This window comes from Sceloporus undulatus, chromosome 6, assembly GCF_019175285.1.
Source record: "Sceloporus undulatus isolate JIND9_A2432 ecotype Alabama chromosome 6, SceUnd_v1.1, whole genome shotgun sequence".
NCBI classification, from domain to species: Eukaryota; Metazoa; Chordata; class Lepidosauria; order Squamata; family Phrynosomatidae; genus Sceloporus; species Sceloporus undulatus.
In genome coordinates, this window is record NC_056527.1 from 20,035,209 (window position 1) to 20,060,497 (window position 25,289).

General features: G+C 38.0%; 1 protein-coding gene across 1 annotated transcript in view; it reads left to right on the forward strand.

Annotated features, from left to right (window-relative positions):
• The window catches only part of ARHGAP12 (Rho GTPase activating protein 12), a 74,310-nt gene that overhangs the window by 20,625 nt on the left and 28,396 nt on the right, over positions 1 to 25,289 (forward strand). Inside the window, 3 exon segments of the mRNA XM_042474612.1 lie at positions 13,198 to 13,461; positions 16,527 to 16,667; positions 19,255 to 19,335. Coding sequence (XP_042330546.1) covers positions 13,198 to 13,461; positions 16,527 to 16,667; positions 19,255 to 19,335 — 486 coding nt within the window.

The following is a 25,289-nucleotide window of genomic DNA, read 5'->3' on the forward strand; positions in this document are numbered from 1 at the left end:
TGATTTGAGTGTTGGACTAGGACTCTGGGAGACCAGAGCTGGAATCCCCACTCAACCATGGAAACCCATTTGGTGAATGTGGGCTAATCACACTCTCTCAGCCTCGGAAGAGGACAATGCCAAGCATCCTCTGGGCAAATCGTGGCAAGAAAATCCTGTGATAGGTCACCCTTAGGGTCTTCCGTGTATCAGAAATGGCTTGAAGGCACAGAACCACAAAGTGGAACAAGACTGGACCCAGAAGGTTCTGGAATGCTGTGAGAAGACTAAGATAATTGGAAAACACATATATCCGATGGTCTTAGGAACCGAGACACCACTTCAATATGGTTGGGGGTCACCGCAACATGAGGAACTGTATTAAAGGGTCGCGGCATTAGAAAGGTTGGGAACCATTGCTCTAAGCCAGGGGTAGGCAACCTGTGGCCCACGGGCCGGATGCGGCCCGGCAAGGCCTTGGGACCGGCCCCCGCCCAGTCCTGCTGCCGATTGCCGCTGGAGCCTTTGGCCTCTCACGTGAGGGCGTGGGGCCTTTGGCCTATCAGGAGGAGGCGGGCAAGGGGGGCAAGCGGCAGGCAAGGGGGGCAATTGTCTATAGAAGCCTCCGAAACATGCATTTATATTAACATTTTTTAAAAAATCAGCAAATTGTTTGCGTGTCCTCCATTTTTTTAAATAAAAAAGTGTCCTCCATTTGAAAATTATGTCCTACATTTGGCCCGGTTTATTTATTTAATTAATTCTTATAAAATTATTTAATTATTTAATTTTTTGGCTTCGGTCCCCCAATTGTCTGAGGGACAGCAACTTGGCCCCTGGCTCAAAAAGCTTGCCTACCCCTTCTCTAAGCCTACTCTGCATATCATATTTTCTGCATTCTTGCCTGACCCCATTGCTGATAGGGAACCATTCTGGTTCTCTGTATTCTGTTCTAACAACATCCTTTTGTCCCATGTACAGTACACATCAGGACATTCAGATGTTACGGACCTCACATTTCTCTAAGCAAAAGCCATAACTTTTCATTGAAAGCTTTGCTGTAGTCAATAGAGATTTTTTTCAGGAATTCCCTAGCACACATCATTATCCCATCATATGACTGCAGTGTGATCCTTAGTGCCTCTTTTGATCCTGAATCCTGCTTGCACTGTATGATAGGAGTCCTTGCTGCAGAATTTTGAACATGACTTCATTTATGTGAGCAATTGGTGCAATTGTTCTGTTATTGTTGCAGTCTATCATGTCTCCTTTTTTTATAGGTGGGAATATATATTGATTACTTCTAGCCTGTGGTCCACTGCTTTCTTTTCCATATTTGTTGGCAGATTTTATTTAGAACTAAGCTTTACTCTGTCTCTGTGGATTGTAGCAGTTCTATTGGTGTGTTATCTGCTCCTGGTGATTTATTCTTTCCAATTGCTTTAAATGTGGCTTTCACTTCACTTTTCCATTATTATTATTATTATTATTATTATTATTAACCTTTATTTATAAAGCGCTGTAAATTTACACAGCACTGTACATACAATCTTTTAATTAGATGATTCCCTGCCCTCAGGCTTACAATCTAAGAAGACACGACACAAAAGGAGAAGGGAATGGTTGTGGGGAAGGGGATCAGGTCCTGGAGTTCATCTTTCCTTCTGAGGCCTGGACCAAGGCAGATGGACTGGAGGGAGGGCTCTGTTTCTTAAGGATAGGCCTGGTGGCATTGGGGAGGCCTGATGGCATTGGCTCACCCTCTCTTCCCCTCAGAGGCCAGGATGGAGTCAGATGCCTTCTGGGAAGGGCTCTGTTCCTTTAGGGAGGCCTGATGGCATTGGCCCACCCCCTCTTTAGCCCTAAATCTTGTGTTTTCACAAGAACAGCAATCTCCTTCACACCTGCCCACAACATTCAAAGAGGACATACAGAAACTTACGAAGATGTGGTTCATCTTCGTAAGTTTTTCTCCACGTGTGTCATTCATCCCTTCACATTTTTAATATTTTTTTCTGTTTTTCTATTCATTATAATTTAGTCAGATGTTTCAATTATTTTACTATTGTGTAGTCGCTATATGAGTTTCTACTTTTGCTTTTAAATGTATGCAGTTCTTAAACTTTGTTTCATAAGAAGTTTTATATGCTGCCTTTTGAAAGAGTTTATTCCAAGAGCTGATAAGGCAACAAATTTCCTGTATTCATGCTTTGTGCTTAAAAATGAATGTAGGACACTTTATTCAAGGCTTTTGATTTTAGGTGTATTTAGGATGCTCGACCAGAGGTCATTTGAGGGGAAAGGAAGAAGTTTCAGTAGCTAATCTATAATCCTTAAGAAATGTAATGCTGATTATTTTTGTGGGTGCTTTAATAAATCATCATTAATCCCCAGTCATGCTCATATCAAGTATCAGACTACTTGAGAGTGGGATCAAATAATGTATATGTTTCCCCATTAGTAAATAATTCTGTATAGTTTCCATAGATAGCAGTATGTTTTGTTCCATATGAAAAAAATAAGTTATGGCATTTATAGTGTCTAAGAACTTTGTACTGGTGGGAATTTCAGTTCCTACTTTTGTTGAGGCTTGATGACAGCTGTTAACATACTATGACAGACATAATATGTTTAGCAAATCCAAAGGCCATTGTAGTTAACTGCAGAAATGTAATTGCTGAGGTAGACAGCCAGTTTCTATATGTCCTCTTCGTATGTTGTGGGCAGGTGTGAAGGAGATTGCTGTTCTTGTGAAAACACAAGATTTAGGGCTAAAGTTTACCAAATTACCTAAAAACTGAGAATTTTTATTGAAAGATTTGTACACTGTAGGCACCAGAACCTGTCTGATCTTGGAAGATAAGCAGGATCAGTCTTGGTTAGTATTTGAATGAGAGACCACCAAAGAATACCTGGAATTGTAGGCCAGATTTGAGGGAAAGGAACTGACACATAATCTATGAGTATTCCTTGTCCAAGAAAACCTATGAAATTCATGGGGTCACCATAAGTCGACAGACAGTTTGAAGGTGTGTGCATACACACACGCACACATTCTATGAAACTGAGAAAAAGTTACAGTTTAGTAGTACTAATAGCCACCAAACATCAAGAATACTTTAACCTTTTATGTATTTCCATGCTAAGAAATTGAAAGCAGAAATATTAATATTATAGCTTTAAAAGTGTAAGGATTCTCTGAGGTGTTTCATCAATTACAAGTTGCTCCCGCCTCTCAAAAAATGTTAAAAGAGCAGCTGTCAGTTTAAAGCAGGATGTGGTCACTTTCAGTGTTGTGGTAAGGAAACTTACATTTCAGTTTTCAGTAAACCACCAGAACTACAGTTACTTTAGCAACTTGCTACTCGGATTCCTTCCATCTCTGGCATTTTCTCCTATTGCACTGAATGTTTAAAAAGATGAATCCTGTTCATTTGGGATCAGTAGAAGCTTTTAAAAATCTTGCTTCCAGGGTGTGTGGTGAGGAGAAATAGAAGAGTGTATGAATGTGGTCTTGGCAAATGTATCAGCCCTCTCCATTTGTTTCTCTCTACCTGTGATGTGATTGTCCTTTGGAGACGGAAGACACAGTTATTTTAGACTTTAGCTGGAAATACATTTTAGTTGCTTTCTTCATTAATATGTTCTAGAATGCAGAAGCTTTTGAATGAAGCTCTTTGGTAGTATTCAGTACCTAATACACAAATACTTGAGTAAGGATGTGTTCTGCTTTATTATCCTAAAGTAGGTTCAATTATTTTAGGTTTTAAATGGGAATGATCTAGAGTTGCTGTTGCAGCTGATCCTCTGAATGCTGAGTGTAGTTTTATAAATGAACCACGTGAGTCTATGTGAATTGTATGGCACCCAATTATTACATGTTGCTTTGTCAGCTTTGGAAAAGTAATTGTCGTCTCAGCTGTGGGCTACTCTTGATCTGCTATGTTTCTTTACTGATGAGGCCAAAAACAAACAGTGATTCTGAAAACCATCCATTTATATCTTGTCTCTGTTTAGTCATCCTGGCTTCTAGGGACAGTTCAGGCTTGATTTGTTCTAGGACCCATTTATTTGTCTTTTTAGCAGTCCATGGTATCTGCAGAACTCTTCTCCAGCACCACATCTCAAATGAGTCAATTTTCTTCCTGTCAGCTTTCTTCATTGTCCAGCTTTTACACCCATAAATAGAAATGGGAAATATGATGGCTTATACTAGCTGGTGAATGAAGAATAGTGGACCAGATAGACATTTAGGTGACCTGTTAGCCACGTTTTGCTGGTTTTAAATTTTCACCAGTACATTTCTTGATTAATTAAAATAAAAGATAATTGTTACTTTTGATAACTTTTGATCCACTGATCTTGTATGCTAAATTTATTATTTATGCAAATTAACTGTGGCTTTACAGTAAATAGAAGTGGAAAAATGTTGGTGGCGTATTGGCACAGTTCCAGGACTTAACAGTTGAGATATATATAGACATTTGTTTTGATATATTGTATGGGACATTATAGAATCATAGAGTTGGAAGAAACCACAAGAGCCCCTCTAGTCCTATGCTAGTGCATTAATCTAACACGAAGCACTTCTAAGAAATAGCCATCTAACCTCTGTTTAAAACCTCCAGTGAAGTTTGGATAGTTGTCCATTACATTCCAAGGTAGTCTGTTCCACTGTTGAACAGCTCTTACCACCAGGAAGTTCTTCCTTATTTTTAATTGGAATCTCCTTTCTTGTAATCTGTTAGGCCTGTTCTGTGGAGTAGCAAAAGATAGGTTTGCTTCATCTTGTATATGTTAAGCCATGGCTCTTGTATCACATTTTAATAGTTTCTTCTCCATACTAAACACACAAAGCTCCCTCAATCCTTCATCATAGGGCTTAGTGTCTAGACTTTTTACTCACTTAGAAATTTTCCAACTTGTCAAGGTCTTTTTAAACTGTGATCCCCAGAACTGGACACACTATTTTAAGTAATGATTGACCAAAACTGAATAGAGTAGTTCTGTTGATCCAGTCTAGAATTGCATTGGCTTTTTTTGCTGCTGCATTATACTGGCGATTCTAACTTATGGTCAACTAAGACCGCAAGATCCTTTTCACATGTATAGTTGGACCTTTGAATCCACAGGGATCCATTCTGGACCTCCTTGTGGATATGAAAAAAATGTAGGACCTCAAGTCCTCCTGCTCCAATGGCTGCTAGCATGGCCACATAAACATGCTGCTATTGAGGACAATGGGGTTTGCCGTCTGCAGATGTTTAAATCCGCAGATGGCAATCCCATGGATAGTGAGACCCCACTGTATAGATGCCAGACTCATGTTTCCCAGCTTGGATTTGAACACCTGAATTTTTTTTTTTTTTGGCTCAAATGCAGTAACTTTCTTTTTTTTGAAACAGATGCAGTTAGTTTTGTTAGCTCTCTAATCTGTTAAGATGATTCTATATCCTCATTCTGTCTCCTCCAAATCTATCTCACTGCTTTCCATTGGTTCATATTAGCAACACCAATAGCCAGTCTTCCCTGCTTTGTCTGGAATTTGAAAGGCTTCCATTATCTACACATGAAGTTGCCTTGTATCAGGTCAGATCACTGCTCTGTCTGGGTTAATACTGTCTGTTGCAAATATCAGTACTTTTCCAAAGACTCATCCAGATAATTACTATTATTATTATTATCAGTTTTACAGTGCTGCTGCTTGTGTCAGGGATTGTATATACAATATCAGCCAGTTGTAGTAATCATCCCAGATGATTAATGTCTTGAGAGAAGGCAGAAAGCAGTTCTGCCACAAGGGATAGCTAAAAAACAGCAATCTCTTCCCCCCCGGATAGTTCCTGTAGTTAAACCAAGTAACTACTTATTCATTTATTTCATCTGAATGCCTCCTTTCTCTCAGAGTCCGACTCAAGGCAGCTCACAGAAGAAAATAGGTTATAACCTAACAATACAGTTTTAAAAACATTTAAAACTATAGCACTTAAAATGGTATAAAATGATTTTAAAAACATACAAAAGTTAAAGGGATGGTGCAATTGGGAGCAATTACATATTAAAAAATCCACTCAAAAAGGTGTTTGCCTGCTGGCAAAAGGAAGTAGGCAAAAGGATTATAATAGGTATAATCATCTTGGACCATTGCATAAAATATCCTCATGGCTGTCAAGAAACAGGGGGAAGAGAAGCAGCTAGGGTAATTTACTTGTTTTCTCTTCTGTGTTTCCTTCTCTTTTGGAACTCAACTAGCAGAAGACCCAAAAATAGGGTGGAAATAATAATAATAATAAAATTTATTTGTATCCCGCCCCTTTGAGAACAATCGGGGTGGCTAACAAGTTAAAAATATACAACATATCAAATCTCTGGTACCCTCCTCCCCTTAAAAAGGTATTAAATCTAATAGAGAATTAAAACCATACAGGTTAAAACTGACCCAAAGGTCAAACAACAAAACAATACAACAAAACAACAGAACAATAATCAATACAACAGTAATCAATGGGAGCAGCGGTATCTCTTTATAGGAGTTTCCTGAGGCCGGGTTCACTATTCTGGAAAGACCTGCTGGAAGAGTTCCGTCTTAAGAGCCTTTTTAAAGCTGTCTAAGGATGTAAGCAGACGGATCTCATCTGGCAGGCCATTCCACAATCTGGGGGTGATGATGGAAAATGCCCTCTGGGAGGTAGCCAAAAGCCTAGATGTTTGTGGTTGAAGTAGGCCTCTCCCAGAGGACGGGAGTGCGCGGGGAGGATTATAGGGGAGAAGGCGGTCCCGGAGATAGCTTGGACCCAAGCCATTTAGGGCCTTAAAGGTAATAACCAACACCTTGTACTGGGCCCGGAAACTAATAGGCAGCCAGTGGAGGGACTTTAGAACTGGAGTAATATGGTCTCTCCTAGATGTTCCGGAAATTACTCTGGCTGTCATATTCTGTATTAGTTGCAGTTTCCGGAACAAGTACGAGGGTAGCCCCATGTAGAGCGCATTACAGAAATCTAGATGTGAGGTTACCAGCGCGTGGACAACAGTCTCAAGATCCCTTACTTCCAGGAAAGGGCGCAGCTGGTGTATCAGCCGAAGCTGATAACAAGCACTCTTGACTGTCGCATTTACCTGATTTGATGTCAGGAGCGACGAATCAAGGAGCACCCCCAGACTGCAAACACAGTCCTTGACGGAGAGTGTGACCCCACCTAGGACCGGAGGTTGCAACCCGATTCCTGGTTTTGGGGCCGCTACTGTGAGCACCTCCGTTTTGTCTGGATTCAATCTCAATCTGTTTTTCTTCATCCAGCCCATTACTGCCCGAAGACATTCATTGAGAGAGGAGGTGCCATCAGAATTTGAGGCCGACGAACGAGACATGGAGAAATAGATTTGGGTGTCATCAGCGTACTGATAGCACCCAGCTCCATGACTCCGAATGATCTCACCCAGCGGCTTCATATAGATGTTGAAAGAAAGGATTGAGGGAAGGAGGAACCTATTTATGTCAGATCCAAGCCTCCCTCAGCTGAGGAATGCTGTATTTTTTAATGATACTGTCTTTAGAAAGTGTTTTAAAAACCATTAGAGTTAGAAAGTTGTTTTACATACAGACCATTGAGTCAGAATGGTAGAATATATTGTGAATGAGTGGAGTATTTTTAGGAGTTGAAACATGTGTTAAAATTACGCCGTAATTCTGTAGGCAGGGCTAAGAACCTTTGAAGACAAAAAAGGTGTTCGTTTTCCTAGTTGCATCTGCATGTACTTCTTGTGTTTGGTGTAGAGCAGTGCAAGATTGAGGACTTGCCGTTTGAAGATACTCAAATCTGTGGATGGCAAGCCCACGGATGGTGAGGTCACCCTGTATAGCAGCCATTCCTCAGAAGTTGGTGGCATCTACAGTGGTCCCTTTCCTTATGTGGGGGTCCTGCTGAGACTTGGATTGTCCTATGTACAGATCACTGATCTGATGTAGCAAAATTCTTCCTTCAGGCACTAGTTTTTGGTCATCACTTTCTTTCCAAGTAAAGATTTACGTATTGATTTCTGGCATTTGGCTCGCCTTGGTATATCTTGTTTTGGATGACTGATGGCAAAAATAGAATTAGTATTCACATATTTATTGATAGCTTTGCAGAAGTGTGTTAGCACTGTTGACTGTTCATTTTCTGTAGCAGAACTGGAATAGTTCAGTGTGGAGAACAAATCATACTGAGGAACTGTAAATCATGTAAGTGGAACTGCGCTGCTAGGAGGAAGAAAGTAGAACAAAGGCCAAGTCTGTTGAGCAGCAGGGAGGACAAGAGCACGCAAAGCAGAGAAAGGTGTGAAGAAGGATGCCTTTTCTTGTGTGAGTGTTTTTTTTTTACATACAGGGTTTGGATTGGGGCTTGGAGATATGGGTCTGCTTTGGGAATCAAGTCCTCCATGCCTGTTTTATATATGGAGGCATGAAAGGGGAAGAAGCTCTCGCAGAAGTGACATGGAAGTTTGGTCCCCCTCACCCTCTAAATCGGTATGGAATATCAGATGCAGGAGTCCCAGTCCAGGACAGGATTGCAAGCAGAGGGTAAATTCCCTATGGGTATGCTAGAATCTTGATCTGGATCAGGCCCTCATGCCTGCAGTCTTATTTTTAAAAGCATTCACACTGTTAGTGAGTATATGAACTTTGTTTTTGTTTACTTTGACTAAGAGAAAAGAATATTAGGTCTAAGGTGAATTTTAAGTAAGCAGTAAGCTAAGAAGCAGAAAAAAGTAAAGATGAATGGAGAGTCCAAGAAAGCAGAAAGTTGGATGATCATTGAAGAAAGAGCCAAGATAGAGTCAGCAGATTAGACTGCTTTGCTGGCTGCACTGGACATGGTTCATGACATCTGTGCTGTTCCTGATAGACTGATAAATTGCCCAGACACGCTAGTAAAAATATACTGTGCTGGTAAGAGAAATATAGCACTGGTAAGAAACATGTAGGTGAGGTAAAATAGATATATGCCCAATTGTTATTGTAATGAACGCCCATCAAGATGCTTATGGATGTAACAGATGCTGCTAAGATATAGCAGTGTTCAAAGATAATAACTCCTTGAATGCCTGTGTGGTCACAGATACTTGTGAAGAGATGTGTAGTGCCTCAGCAGATGAGATTGTATTTATGAAATGTCTATACAGTGGACCCTCTGTATAGATGGCAATCTGCTTATTTGACTGCCCATGGATTGCAACCTAGGGGCATGTAAGAAATGATCTAAAGGATAAAGCAAAGGAAACCAATGTCAAAGAACTTTAAAGTTAAAGTAGTTAAAGTACAGTACTTACACTGACCCATGGATAAGTCAACTTGGGGTTTTTGGGTCAACTTTGTGACTAAAATTTCTAGACTTATACATGAATATATAGTAAATATCCTGAGCTTCCAGTGCTTAAGAATGCTTAAGTGGAGTGTTGATCTTACCTCTCTTTGCCTGGTTTTACTCACCATCACAAATTGGCTGCTAAGGAGGCTAGAAGATAATAAGAAAATCCCAGACATAATATCCAGATTAGCTGACAAATGGCAAGGACCCTCAATCTTTCACTATAAAGAGATGGGGTGGGGAACAACATCTGTTTCACAGGTGTGAAATATGATTTTAAAGATTTGGTTAGAAGTGCTATGCTTGTAAAATTCTTACCCTGATAAAGAAGAAGGGATGGCATTGACCTGGCTCCTGGTTTTCTTAAGCATATTTTACAGAAGGATGGTCAACTGAAGCTAGGGCAGAATTCATTTCTCAGATTGGCCAAGTGCTTGACCAAACTGAAAATAACTGAATACTTCAGTTGTTGATATTTTAACTTGACTCCTTAGCAGCCAACATACCAAGCAGCAAGATTCTGAAAAGAGTGATCTATTATTGGTGTTTGGCATGCAAACAGTGTGTGGCACTTAGTGAACTGCACTTTGCTGACTTCCATTTTACAGTGAACTAGCATTGTATCACAATGTCTTGGTAATTTTTAAAAGACATAAAATCTAGTTCAAAATAGTCATCTGAGATATCAATAACAATAGATAAACGTTAACAAAAGTTGTGTCTAGTGAGACACATGGTCTCTCATGGTTACACAGCTGCAAAACTGGTAATAAATGTACATTTCTTCAGTAATCTGGATGGGATGCTGCTGGGAACCTATACAAGAGTAGGCTTTAATTAGAATAAGATTTGTTATTGATGCTATGTTTGCAGAATGACCTGTGTAATGTTTCAGAAATAGTAGATTGTTCTGTGTATTTGATGGATAATGTGGTACTGGCTGTTGCTGTAGTGACACTTTGATATAAACAAGAGGGCTCATCCAAATTGGTGCAGAATAGATTTGGAAATGCTATTACAATGGACCCTTGTTGTACTCTGGGGTTTGGTTCCAAGGTCTCCCGTGGATAACAAAATCCATGGATGCTCAAATCCCATTAAATATAATGACATAGCAAAATGGTGTCCCTTATAAACAATGGAAAATCAAGGTTTGATATTTGAAAATTATACTTTTTTTGAACATTTTCAAACCATGAATGCTTGAATCCGTGTATAAGAAATCCATGTATAAGGAGGGCTGACTATGAAAGCTAAAAATGGATCCCATATGAAGTTTTCTGATCTTTCAAGAATACTTTCTTCCATAGGTAAATCAAACTTTCAGAAATTTCACTTCAGAAGGAATTGCCTTTTAACTCCTTCAGTGCTGGTATGCTTTCTCTTCCTATCACACTTTCATATCTCTCAGTGCTCCACTATTTTTGGTTCTCTTTTCATTCTTTTCCTGTGGTCAGTCTTTTCCTCCCACTTATCAAACAGCTGGACCATTTCTACCTCATCTTTTTGAAGAGTTTCAAGGGATCTGCAGAAGGACAAAACATCACTCCTGTCTCCCCTATTTCCCCTACTTTGCTTCTGGCCCATCTGGAACTGCCTTGAAGGTGTGCTGAGATCAGGAATGAAAATGCCAGATTCCTCTGATGGTTAGGAAAGCCTACCATTCTGTGGTTGAAATGGTATTGCTGGCTACATACACATTTAAATTCAGTAAAATTAATCTTTGAAAACCATATAGCTGAGGTATGCACCCCTAGGATCCCCTTAGTATGTATGTATGTCACATTTCAGATATCTAGATTTCATAATCGTGCAACTTGGTGGAAATAGACAAATATGTAAATATTTGTTTACTGTGAGTACACTAAAAAGGTGCAAATGCTGGGAAAACTTTCTAAACAGACTGCAAGTTTAAGATACTGCAGACCATAGCTTCTCTCTCCCCCCCCCCCCCCCCCTTTTTGGCAGTGGATATGCCTATATCCATGGATTTCAATGGATTATGTATGCAGAGCTCTGCATAAATTTAGATTAAGTATCTGGCAGCCTATAGTTTGTGTCTGATGGAGAAAATAACAAACATTGCTGTTACATTTGATAACATTTTGTATTAACGATAATTGATGATGCTTTATGCCTTAATTTAAGCTGAAAAAGACAACATTTGCTCCTGGATGTTTAAAATTTTAAGATACATTGGTGCAGACCAATTTAATTTTCAGCAGAATATAGACATTTCTAACCTTGAAGATCAGAGAGAAAAATATAGAAAAATTACCATTGTTTTCTGAGGATTTGGAAAAATAATATAATCAATAGTACTTCTTTCTGTCCCATTTTTTAAACTCTTGGTCTTGTGACTCCTGAAATCTTGAATTTGCAACCTTTAAACATGAGCCTAAATCCAGATGTGTCAGTTTCAGCTAGCATGGACTTTTTAGATCATTGGGACCTTGTTAAGCCTATACTGTCCACTTAGTAGGGGGAGGGGTATTCTGGTTGGAAACTAACCTTTACATTTAGGGCAAAGTATGATCAAATGTTATCTTGATCTATGATTTGGATACTCAGTGTGAATGTAAAACTATAAAAGTGTTTCTGGGCCCACTTCTACAACCATTAATTATATATTCAAAGAGATAGCCATGTGAGTTTGTTTTAAAATGTGAATTTTAAATGTGGATTGTTTTAATATGCATATATCTTACCTTAAATTGGTGTGTATTTTAATTGATGCATTTTAACTGATGTTGTTCATTAATTGTTGTTGCTCCCCACCTTAATTCATAGGGAGAGGTGGGTGAGAAATAAATATTATTATTACCACAAAAAGACATAAAAGAATCCAATTGCACTTTTACTGGGAAGAAAAGAAGACCTAACTGGGAAGAAAAAATTCCCTGTTAATTCCAAAGATGCTATTTAAATTCCTTTATGTCTTTTTGTAATAATAATAATAATAATAATAATAATAATAATAGGATTTATTTATATACCACCCAATCACTGGAAATCCGAGCGGTTTACAACAGAGAGGATAATAGACGGTTCCCTGCCCGCAGGCTTACAATCTAAAAGACACGACACAAAAGGAGAAGGGAATGGTGAGGGAGAGAGGGAATCAGGTCCAGCATTCTTCTCTCCCTCTGAGGCCTGGACCAAGGCAGATGGAGGGCTCTTCTTCTTCAGGCTAGCCTTGGTGGAGCTAGCCTGCCTCTCTCTCCCTCAAGATGGTGGATGAAGGGAGGGCTTGTCTTCTTCCAGGCAGGCCTGGTGGAGCTAGCCTGTCTCTCTCTCCCTCAATATAATTTATATAGCAAAACATGCATTATTCATGAACCAAGAAGGCAAAAGAAAAAAGCTTATTCTGCTGAATGGGATGGCATGTTAGTTTCAGTGTTTAATGCCAAGCTGTTTTATGGACCAACCCAAAGCAGACCTACTTCAAGTGCTGTACTGTTGGAGAAGTCAGCCCAAAGATTTTTTTATTACAACATTTCTTAAACAGGTTATTCTGTTTCTGAAGTATGATAACAATTATCACATACTTGTCAGGATATCAAGAAATGACATACCATCTATAAATCTTTTATCATAATCAGATGAAAGTGATTTTTATATGTCACAAAAGCAGAACTAGGTTCTAATGTTAACGTAAAATGATTGGTAAAGACTTGGAAATTTACAGCTATATTGGCTATGATACTTTCCCTACCAGATTGAATAATGATTCATTTATAAAATGTAACCCCTCTCATTAATCTGTTTCTGAATTATCATGTTCCTTTGCATTTATCATGCCAACATAGTTTCTCTGTTTATTGATTTAATATATCAAACAATTAATACTCTGTTTCTTATGTTATAGCCAACAACACCACCAAGCCAAGGAAGACCAGATTCACCAGTTTATGCTAATTTGCAAGAATTGAAAATATCTCAGTCTGCACTCCCACCTTTACCTACAACTCTTCCAATCCAAATTAATGGGGAGTGGGAGACCCATAAAGACTCGACAGGACGTTGTTACTATTACAACAAAGTAACACAGGAAAGAACCTGGAAACCCCCACGTTTGACTCGGGATCCAAGCATAAGTAAAGGAGACTCTCTGAACCAAGTAGATCAAGAGGTAAGTTTAACTGGTACTAATTAGGGAGTGCAAGTGAATTATATGCATGCATAATCAATGGAAATAACTTTGGTTTCAGTTAGTTTTTCCCCCCTGTGACTTGTTGAACTAGTTCTTTGAGCTGGCCAGTCCCATCATCACTTACAGATGCAAGTTCTAACTATGTGGTGAGAGAGGTGCCAGGCCAACAGACTGATTGCTTTGGGTATGCAGTGTAATATTACAAACTTCCTGATTTACTGCTCCATTGAAGGTTGTATGATTTTGAACTAGCTTTGTCTAGAACAGGAGCATTGAACCCTATGGAAATAAGTAGCAAAAAGTATTATAAAGTCGGCCCTCCATATCCACGGATTTGTAAACCAGGGATTCAACCATTAACAGCTGAAAAATATTTAAAAATACATATAAATTCCAAAAATCAAACCTCGCCTTTGCCTTTTATTTAAGGAATGCCATTATTGTTAATGGATTTGAACATCCATGGATTATGGTATCCATGGGGGGTCCTGGATGCCAAGGGTCCACTATATTTTTCACAGTTCCAATACTAGGGAACTTCGAATGGGGGCAGCAACTACAGTGCAGCGGATACTGTCATTAGTTATGCATGGCAGTAGTTTCTGGATCCCAAACACAAGAAATCTGTAGTAGTCTTCTGTATTGGTACTTATATCCACTTTGGACTTGAAAATGGATACTTTGTTGCATATTAATACTGATGAGTGATACTCTGCCCTACCGAGTAACTTTGAGGAGTCATGGTGTATTGAACTCTATTGCTGTAAGTCACAGATAATCATATTTTGTGGGGCTACAGTGAACCTGCCAAAAGTCAGAGAGGGCCGAACTACTGCCGTTTTTGAAATTCAATACTAGCTCTGGTGGCTCTCTGTGGTACCAGAATGCCCTCCTACACCAGAGACCAACTGGTTGCAAGGGCAGAGAGTTTCTTTCCTTTCCACAATAGATGAAAATCAAGCATTCTGCTTGACTGTCAACTTGATTTGTTAGTGCTATCAAATGAGGGAATGTGAAGGCTTTCATGGCCGGCATCCATGGTTTTTTGTGGGTTTTTTGGGCTATTTGGCCATGTTCTAGGAAATTTTCTTCTTGACCTTTCGCCAGCATCTGTGGCTGGCATCTTCATGCCAGCTACAGATGCTGGCAAAACGTCAGGAAGAAAATTTTCTAGAACATGGCCACATAGCCCGAAAAACCCACAAAAATGAGGGAATGTGTGGGACACAAAAATGCCTGGAAGGGGTTTCCATATGGCTCACAGGCCATGTGTTGTCCTGCTATGCTTCAAATTGTTGACAAAGTGACTGCTGTATTGCTAATTACTAATTTGCATAGTAGCACTAAGTGCAACTCATTTTAGGAACCCTGATTCTTTCTTGAAACTTAATTTTAGTGTAGAACTTGTTTTAGACACAGCGTTTTTTATCTTTTCCTTTTTTGAGAGCCAGCTTTTTATGTAATGCTAGTTGCATTATTTGCTATAGCTTTAGGAAGAGCAGCAGTTGCTTTATTGTGTGGGGTGTTCAGATTGTGCACTTAGTATTCTCTGTGGTCAAACTTGAAAAGTGTGTGTCTACACAGCCACTATGTAGCAGTAAGCTTATGTGACTGTACTGGGATACCTCTCAGAAAGTTTTAGGATTTGGGTTTTTTTGACTTTATTTTTTTTCTTTGAATTGATGTGAGTTGTCCATCTTTATTGCATTATTCAAATACTAGTTAGTCAGAATTTCAGGCCTTAAGAATATTATTTATGTGATGTGCTCTGAACACTTAGACCCATTAATGGTAAATGTTCAGTATTTTTTCTTTATTTTAATTTTTTATCTGTTTTTTATCAACAATTCATTCACCTTTGCTAGGTATATATTTCTCTTCATACATTAGAACCATATAAGATTTATTCATTTGATTCCAAGTCAACTTTGTTTTAATCTTCTATATTGCACTCAAACCTTTTGAGAAGTCCTGAAAAGTCTACTTACAGAATTCTGTAAAACTATTTGATGGTATTTCATACTTGCTAATTCAAATTATTTTGTCAGTTTCATGTGTTTACTTTTCATGTCTTATTTTCAGTCTGTAGCACTTAAAATATATTCTTTATTTAATAACTTTAGTGATATTGTTTCTCCCTATTGTAAGGACATTTCAAGATATCTTTGGGGTTTCCATTGAATTGTAGTTTTGAATTCCTGGAATACTAGGGCTAATTTCATGTATAAATCAGGCTTTATAGACAGGGGCCTGTTACAGACTGCCAAAATAAAGCTGTTTCGGGTCTCTTTGGAGGTATGCTATTTAAATGATGCATGGGTCCTAGGAGTCCAGAGGTTGCGCCGAAGCCACACTCCATTCCTAAGCACTGGAGTGCAGCTTCTGGATTCTGAGGGGCAATGCATCATTTAAACAGCATACCTCCAAAGAGACCCGAAGCAGCTTTATTTTGGCAGTCTGTAACAGGCCAGGGTTGGCAAATAATTTCCCCCCATAAGTTTTATTTATTTTTTTAGGAAAATAAGGGGCAAATTAAATTCAGAAATCAAAGTTCTAGAACACCTGTTTAGAGGGCAAAAAAGATTAAAATGTCTGTCATCGTGAAGATTCCAGAAATGATTTGACTGAATGTGTTAGAATTGGTCATTCCTTTCTTATCCATGATTTGTCCTCTGAATGTACTTTTCTGTATCCACATTTGTCCTTGGAGCTAATTATGGTATAGTTCAATTGACAGAGCCAGCAAATTTTGCTGTCGACTTCAGCAGGATTTGTGTTTCTCCATAAATGAAAGTTAAGTAAAGATTATTCTTTTTCATAATTGACAAATGTATAGGTGTTTCATCTTATCCTGCCTATTTTGAAAGCTTTCTATTCATCAGCCAGTTTTTTTTCTTCTGAAAGTGTTGCTATTTCCAGCTTTTTCCTGTAAAATTCAAATTCATTCTTCATTTATGATTTTGACTACTGGAGAAGTTCTAACCCTTTCTGGAATTTGAACTAATACCACTTCTCAATACTTCTGTGTGTTTGACCATTTGTAGACATTTTCATCACAAGAAAACTCCCACAGGTCTTGTAACAGCCAGTCAGATAGTCAGTATGGTTCTCCTCCCAAAGGGTGGTCAGAAGAGTTGGATGAACATGGCCAAATGCTATATACCAGTGACTATACTAATGAAAAGGTACACACTTTTCTTCATCACCTATATTTTAAGCTGGTAAAAACATAAGATCTCAAATAGGTGTGGTTTTTTTTAATGTCATTAGTTGTAGAAAAAAGATTCCTGCCAGTTTCTTCCCATTCCTTTTTATTTATCAATTTATTGTTTATTTCTAGCTACTATTCTTTTGCAAGGACTATTCTGTTTCTCTACTATGAAGTCTCGTCTGTGTTTGTTGTTTACTATGTCCGGTAGCCAATCTATTATTATTATTATTATTATTATTATTATTATTATTATGTACTGCTAGTCCAGTTTCTGATTTGGCAAGCTGCTGCAGTTTCATCATTTTTCTCATAAATAGACTGTGAATGAAGCTATCAATGATAATTTCCTCTCTGACTATGTTTCAGGAGTACTGGTAATAAGTATAATTCTAAATGTGGGGCTTGAAGGAAGTACCTGATTTCCTCTGGCAGAAATAAAAAGAACTCTGTCCTGCTAATTCACTTACGGCTATAAAATTTAAAATTGGAACCTGAGAAACAGTTTTTGAAAACCTATTAGGTGGCTATGAACGGCTATCAGATCAGTCTAGAAAAAACCAGCTTCCCTGGTTGCCTAGGCCTTTTGACAATAAGACAAGGCAGACCTGTGTTCCACTGATGGTGTAATTCTTGAAGAATTTGTGAGGCTGCTTCTCTCCCCATCTCCTCCTAGGAACAAGAAAGAAGTGACTGCACAATCTACTTCTAGAATAAAGTTCTTTAACTATGAGCTCAGTGCTTTTAGGATTTCTTAGAATGTGAGTGTGTAATCTGTAGGGACTGAGCTCTATACTACGGGTTTCTTTGGAAAGTCTTTTGATTGGCATTGACCTAATTTTCTACCTTGTTCCCTAGCAGTGGGTATAGAAAAAGCAGAAACTTGTTCCACTGTGACCACCCTTCCAATCAAGTTGAGCAGACATAGTTCTTGCTTTTCTTTTCTTTCTTTCTTTTTCTTTCAACAAAAGTAGAAGAACAGAAAATACAGCGAGCATGAGTTGCAGTGTATTTTGATAGTGGGTTCTTCAACTATAACCATATGTCATAAAAAGGCTATGAGAGACCCTACCCTCTACTCCTGAATTTTGAGGTTGTTTCTGGAAATAAAGGAGTAGGGATGGTGAAGGAATGTATGTAGCAGTCTACTTACCGATTACAAGGAAGTTTGTGTCTTCTGTTGGTACATAAGAAAGTGTCAGGGACTGAAATACAGGTGTATACATAGCTAAAGTGTTTGGATCCTTTGTGCTGGGTATTGTAGCACATGCTGTTCAGAAAAGCAGAAACCTTGGTGGTCTTTAAGGGCAAGTAACAATGCAGTTTGAAAAAACAGGGTATCTTTTCTTATATTTCTTTGGAATGTTATATCCCCAATGATTCGGTTTTCAGTATGTGCTGGAATGATAAACTGAAATTGCCTGCTTACTGAGAGAAACCTAATTTAATAAACTTTTAAATGAAAATTAATAAACTCTAATTGATGCTCATGCATAAACTACTCTTCGGATATTAGTGTGTTCCTTCAATTACTCATTCTTTCCTTTTTAGCATAGTTTTTGGTGAGAACTGAGTTGAGTGTACTTGTTTGGCTATAACTGTTTGGGAAGGAAGGATGGGAATGCTTTCCCATTTCCTTTTCAGGGAAAGATTTTTATGGCCTTGTCTACAGCAGCAGCTGTAGTTGGACCTTCATCTCAGAGTAAACTGTTCCCCCATCAAAAGTGAGAAGGGAACTGACATCCAGATTTTCTTGCAGTGTTTTAATGGTAATGATAAAAGTGGCCACTGTTATACTATTCATATTATTTACAATAGTGCAAAACAACACATCTAGAATCATAGCTGCTTTTCATAAAATGCATTGTATGGTATGATGTAAAAAAATTTGCCCCCAAATTTCAGTGAGCAACTTGGCATCCTAGCTTGGCACCTGTTGCTCCTTTGTAAGGTTCTTCATATTGTATAGAAACTTCATGCACCCATAGAAATACAATTTTGGCTTCTAGCAGATAAGAAGGTAAATAACCAACTTTTTGAATTCTAATGGTCCTTTTTGATATGTGAGGGTCTCAAATAATGTTGGGCTGAGTGAATTTGAACTGATTCCTCAACTCCTTTTCATATTCTTAAATAATAATGTTTATACAAGATTATTTAGTATGGTTAGTTATGCCTTGATCTGTGAAGAACCCTCGGGTATATAATGTACCTCTGCTTTGTGAATATTGATGAACAGTAATGATTCTAACAAAGTACACTACACAACTCAGAAGTCAGTTCACCCAGTGACACAGAATTCAGATGATATATACAACTTTCAAATGCAAGATAATCATATTTTTGAGTAAAGAAATGATGATCCTTAGAAGCTTGATGTCCAAAAAGTCCTGAACTGAAGACAAGAAATATAAGAAATATGTTTAAAAAGAAAAAGCTTTTCTCATCTACAAGCAATCAAACGATTGGCATTTCTTCTCACATTTGAGAAAAATATTCACTAATGCTCTAGAGCTTCAGTTCTTGAAATATGTATTGATGTTATATTAATTTTTGTTTTACAGTGGATAAAACATGTAGATGAACAAGGTCGGCCATACTACTGCAATTCAGATGGGTCTCGATCGGAATGGTCATTGCCAAAAGTGAGTAATAAAAATAAAGCACATCAGTATTTCTAACTCTTAGGAGTTGGGTCTTGCTGCACAATGCAAAAATAAATAATTTATTTCTAGAATATATTTAATCATTGCATATTTCTGATAATCTGATTTTGGTGAAGGAAGCCATTGCATAAGTTATATCTGTGTTGAAAATCTTAGCTTTAATTGAGGAAAAGGTAGTTTATGATGACCCTGCATTGTAATTTACACTTACACTTTTGCAAGGTCAGATTCTCAGTGGCTTGCAATAAACCTGCATTTTAGGTACTGTTTAGGGACTGGGATGAACCTGAGAGGGTAGTTTAGAACAACTCTGTAGTTTAATCCATTATATTTTATTATGCTGTAGATTGACATATTCAGTTTGGAATAGTACACAGTAATATAGCTCGCATCTGTGGAAACAGACTGAAGTCTACAAAAGCTCATGATACCAGCTACTTTGTTTCCCCTAGTCTCAAAGGTGCTACAGTATCTGTACAGTTTATTCATGACAACCAAATACAGGCTACAGTATAGCCATCAGATTACAAAAATAAACCCTTTAAAACTTCCACAGTCAATTAACACTCTCAAAGGTGCTACAGTATCTGTTTGCAGCATATAATTCAGTTGTACCCCTTTTGCAAACTAGTGAAAAAGTAGGTTGTGGAAACCCTGCAGTATAGTCTACTGTTAATATAAGTCTGACGAAAGGTCAGTCTAAGGGAGAAAACCATCAAACTTCGTAGGTTTCAGAAAAGGTGTGACAGCCAGACACTGCAACCTTTTGTTTCAGCTTCATTTGTACTTTCTAATCTCTTCTGTTTGTGTGCGAATGTGGGGGTAGAAGATGGGAATGTTGGAAGCCCAAGGCTTGCTGCACTCATGCTTATAACAACAAGCCCATTGTTTGTTAAATCTACACTTGGCATTGTAATATGTGTTGAAAGAAAGGGAGAAATGACAGATAATCCTTTGGTACTTTGAATTTAGGTCTTGTATTCTTAAACAGCTACTTTTTAGCAAAACCAAATCTTAAATAGGCAAAAATATGGTCATTTGGTGTCCCATACAGGAAGCAGTTGAAGACATAATCTTAAAATATAGACATTATCTCTGTGCTTATTGATATGTTTATTTGCATCTTGTACTCTCCATATCCACGAATTCTACATGATGAATTTAACCATCCATGGCTTGAAAATATATGTATTTTAAAAGTCCAAAAAGCAAACCTTGCTTTTACCATTTTATATAAGGACACCATTTTACTATGCTGTTCTATATAATGGAACATGAGCATCCATGGATTTTGGTATCTATGGTGGATCCTGGAACCAAACCCCAGCAGGTAAAGGGGGCCCAGTGTATTTACATACTCCTAGTGGTAACTCTGTATTAATTGTATTTAAGAGATCTGGAACTAGCTCTGGGATTCTTATTCTCTCTTTGTAATAATCCCTGATACATGTATTCATATATCCATAATGCCAGTACAGGGCAAAGGGATCATGTAGCATCTTTGCGATTAACTGAAAGAGAGAAGTTCGTAGCATGAGCTTTTGTAGACCTGTGCCTACTTCCTCTACTCCTTGCATCTAAGGAAGTAAGCTCAAGTCTACAGAAACTCATGCTACCATCTTCTCTCTTTCTCAGTCTCAAAGTTGCTACAGGATCCCTTTGCATACTGATTTCCCAGACTAACATGGCTACGTCTTTGAAATCTATCACCAGTACATGGAACAGTGTTCAAAAGAAAATCTTTAGGATCATAGGAGAAACTCTTTAGGATGCATGGGGACTGATTTAAGGAATATTGATCTGTCAAGTGTTTTCAAGACTTGGGGAATAGACATGAGAGTGGTATCTGAAATATGAAGCAAAGCAGGAAATATTTGAGAAAGACAGGACAAGAATATGGAGCTCATTTCAAATCAAGGGCCAAATTATGATATGGGAAGTTAAAAGTCTTCAAACCTGTAATGGCAAAACAAGATTTTCTTTAAAGGGGAATCATTTTGTGTTTTTACATGACTGAGGATGGAATATGATACATTTCTGAGATGACCCCATACTTGTAACTTTATAGCATGAAAAGTCTAGTTTTCTGGCCTGTTAGTAATTATAATTAGTCTCAAGTCAAACCATTTTACTTAATACCTGATTTGAAGGAAAGAGAGTAAAGTCATCATTTTTGCAAAACGGCTTGCACATTTTAATATTGTTATTCATCCCATTTCTTAAAGGATCCACAAGTATCATAGCTTGGATTTCTCACATGCTTTCCTATATACAGTCCGCCCTTGCCTTATGCAGGGGATTCGTTCTGGACCCCCCGTGTAAGGCAAAAAGTGTGTATGCTCGAGCCTCATTAGATATAATGGGGCTTGTGCTCACCACACAGCCATACACATGCATCATTCTCACGTTCTCCTGGGGCTTCCGCATAAACTGGAAGCCTCCTATAACGAGCCCACAAGCGCGGGCTCACTGTAGTTACTGGCATGATCTAGAACTGCATAGTTTCGGAAAAGGAACTAAATTATGCCCATTCAGGCCATTTTCTAGAGCAGTGCTACTCACACTGATGGTCTATGGACTGGGGCTGGTCCACCAGCTTTTGTCTACTAGTCTGCAGCAAGTTTCCAGGAAAGAAAGAAACAGTTGTAGACAGTGGACACAAATATGGTGCTGGTCTGTGGCACATTCAAAAAGAAAAACCATGTAGGTTTCCCACTTAAAATAGATTGAGAAGCATTGGTCTAGGGCTTTCAGAAGGTAAACATGATACAGTTGACCCTTCTTATACATGGATTTTTTAAAACATGGATTCAAGCATCCACGGTTTGAAAATGTTCAAAAAAAGTATAAATTTCAACTATCAAACCTTGATTTTCCATTTTTTATAAGGGCCACCATTTTGTTATGTCATATTTAATGGTACTTGAGCATCCATGGATTTTGTTATCCACGGGGGATCTTGGAACCAAACCCCAGCGTATAACAAGGGTCCACTGTATTTAACTCTTCTTGATCACCTTATGTCAAGAAGTTTCTGAAAACAAGCAGTAAATCCAAGAAACTGCTACCATTAGAGATGTAGGGGTGAGCTTCAGAAAAATGACACTAATTCCAATTTGTCAATGGGAAAAAACCAAGCTCCTTACCAGTTTTACAGTCTGACATTTTCCAAGAAACTTCTTGATATTGATTTTTTTTGTTTTGATTCTGTTCAGACTACTGATTATGAGTTTTTGAAAGAACTGTATGTACCATTGCAGCTCTTACTTTGGAGGCTACCTATGTCTGGCTAAAACATTTGGATGATATGTGGAAGAGTCAACCTCAGCTAATATTTTTTAAGCTTCTGATAACAAAAGTCTTCGTGCAGAGCTCTCTCACATTGTCATGAAATGTTGTCACTTGATGGCATGTAATCAATGTAGAAGTGAAGATATTCAAGTAGTATAGGGATTGACTTGCTTTGGAAAATGTCAGACTGTAAAACTGGTAAAGAGCTTGATTTTTTTCCCATTGATAAATTGGAATTAATTTCATTTTTCTGAAGTTCATCCCTACATCTCTAATTGTAGCAGTTTCTTGGATTTACTGCTTGTTTTCAGAAATTTTAAATCATTCATGGGGCACTAGATAGAACCAACCTGTGACACATTAAACTTTAATATATATTACTTAAGCATATGTTCTCTCCTCTGTCTCATCCTTTTGCCTTATTGTAGACAAAACAGGCTTGGGGAAGAAGGAACAAGCTTCTCCCTGTTTCCTTACCTCAGACAGAAAGTCACTGAACAGACAATCAACTGCTGGTTTTAGTTTTTATCTGGATATAGTGGAACAGTTAATAATATCCCTCAAATTGGAGGGAAGGAGAGAACTGCAAGTGTGGCACATATACTAGGGTTGTCATCTATTTCCCCCTTATGCTAGTTTACAAACAAACGTTAATATATTTTTTCCTGATTTTTCAGTAGCAAAGTTTGCTCAAACATCTGGACAATTTCTACAATTAATTCTGGTGTTATATTGGTTTTGGCCACCATTAGAGTTTGAACTAAGTTTGGGAATAAAGAGATAGTAAAATCTTCATGCAGTTTTGTAGAAATGTTGGATCAGCCATTTATTGTTGTTTCTATTATTTTGAGTGGAAGTAAGTACAATGCAGTATTTCAAATGTAATGGTTTCACTATAATAGAGGAACTGTACATTGGGAGCAATCTGGAGGAAAAGTGGTTTATAGAGGGACTTGAGTTTTACCACAAAGGGAGGAGGTGATGATCTGTGATGGTGGACAGTAACCTACTGGAGCTGCTCTAAAATGTTTGCATTTTAAATTGTATATAATCTCTCAATTGCTGTTCTGGCCTAAATCCAGTTGTTAGTCCTAACTATAGTATATCTGTTGATTCAAGTTCCCATTAATTAATTGTGTCTGCTCTAGTTGAGACTAGCAATTGCATTCAAGCTTTTATTTCTCATAACACTTGTAAAACTTATTATAGAAGCAGATGAAAATCTTGGTAAAATGGTATTCCAAAAGCTGTGAGTGGCAAAGATTCTGTTAATCCACTATATACAGTATATAAATTGCTTGGACCAAATGGTAATAAGGCCTGATTTGACATCACTACAATTGTTGTTCTCTTGGACCTGTAGTGATTTGAGCACTGCATGGGGAGAAGACTTCACAGATTCACATTCAGTCTACCTTCTGCAGTGTTTCCACTACCATAACAAAAGACACTTAATTTTTTTTAAAAAAATGCCCCCCAAAGATATCTGAAAAAAACAGTGTTTACAACTGATAAGTAAATGTCAATCATGACACAAAAAAATAGAATGATGCTGCCAAATACTACAATGTTTTGCAAAAATAACATCATGCATCAGTAACCCTACAAGTAATGTGTGTCAGGTAATATTACTTGAAATGTGTTATTTTCTGACTTTGGTAAGAACAAGGTTCATATTTCTTACTCACTTACTTACAAACCACAAAACAGCACAGAGCTCCATAAAAGAAGTTCCATTTCTACATCTTGACTACCCATAGCTTCTTGGAAACAGCCATTCAGTAACAATTGTGTGTATACTAGTTTGCTTATATGCTCGTTTTTCTCTCCATGCCTTCCTTCCCTCAGTCCACTTATCTTTTTTGTGAAAATCATGGCCTCCTTCCCAGAAAAATGCACATAAAAACATAGGGGGGAAAGTTGCATAGGATTGATTTTATTGGAAATTATTTTCTGTTAGATAGACAAGCTACAGGAAAAGAGATTCCACCGCAACATTAGGAGGAACTTCCTGACAGTAAGGGTTGTTCGACAGTGGAACACACTCCTTCGGAGTGTGGTAGAATCTCCCTCCTTGGAGGTCATTAAACAGAGGCTGGATGGCCATCTGTCGGGATGCTTTGATTTAGATTTCCTGCATGGCAGGGGGTTGGACTGGAGGACCCTTGTGGTCTCTTCCAATTCTAGGATTCTATGATTCTAGACTAATTTGGGGTGAAGAAATTACAGTAAACATTGAAAAGATTGATTTTTTAACCTTACTGTTCACTGTGACAGAAAGAATTCAACATAACAGGAACAACACAGTTAATGGATACCCTGAAGCTCATCCACAGTTCCTAGGTTAGGAATCCTTGGTTAACTGCTTTAAACAAATCTTTCTGATGGCATGAATAACAATGTAAATGTAATTGCCTGGGTTATATTAATTCACATAATGTTATTACCTAGTTCAGCTTGTTTTGAAGCCATAGAGACACATGATAATTCCCGCCTTGTAAGCAAATCCTTTAATAACTGACAAACTAAGAGTAGCAATATTGTGCTGCTAGTTTATATTAGACATAGCATTATATAGAGCTTTTCTAGCTCAGTTCTCTTTACAACAACCCTGTAAAATAAAGAGTTTTATTATTTCCATG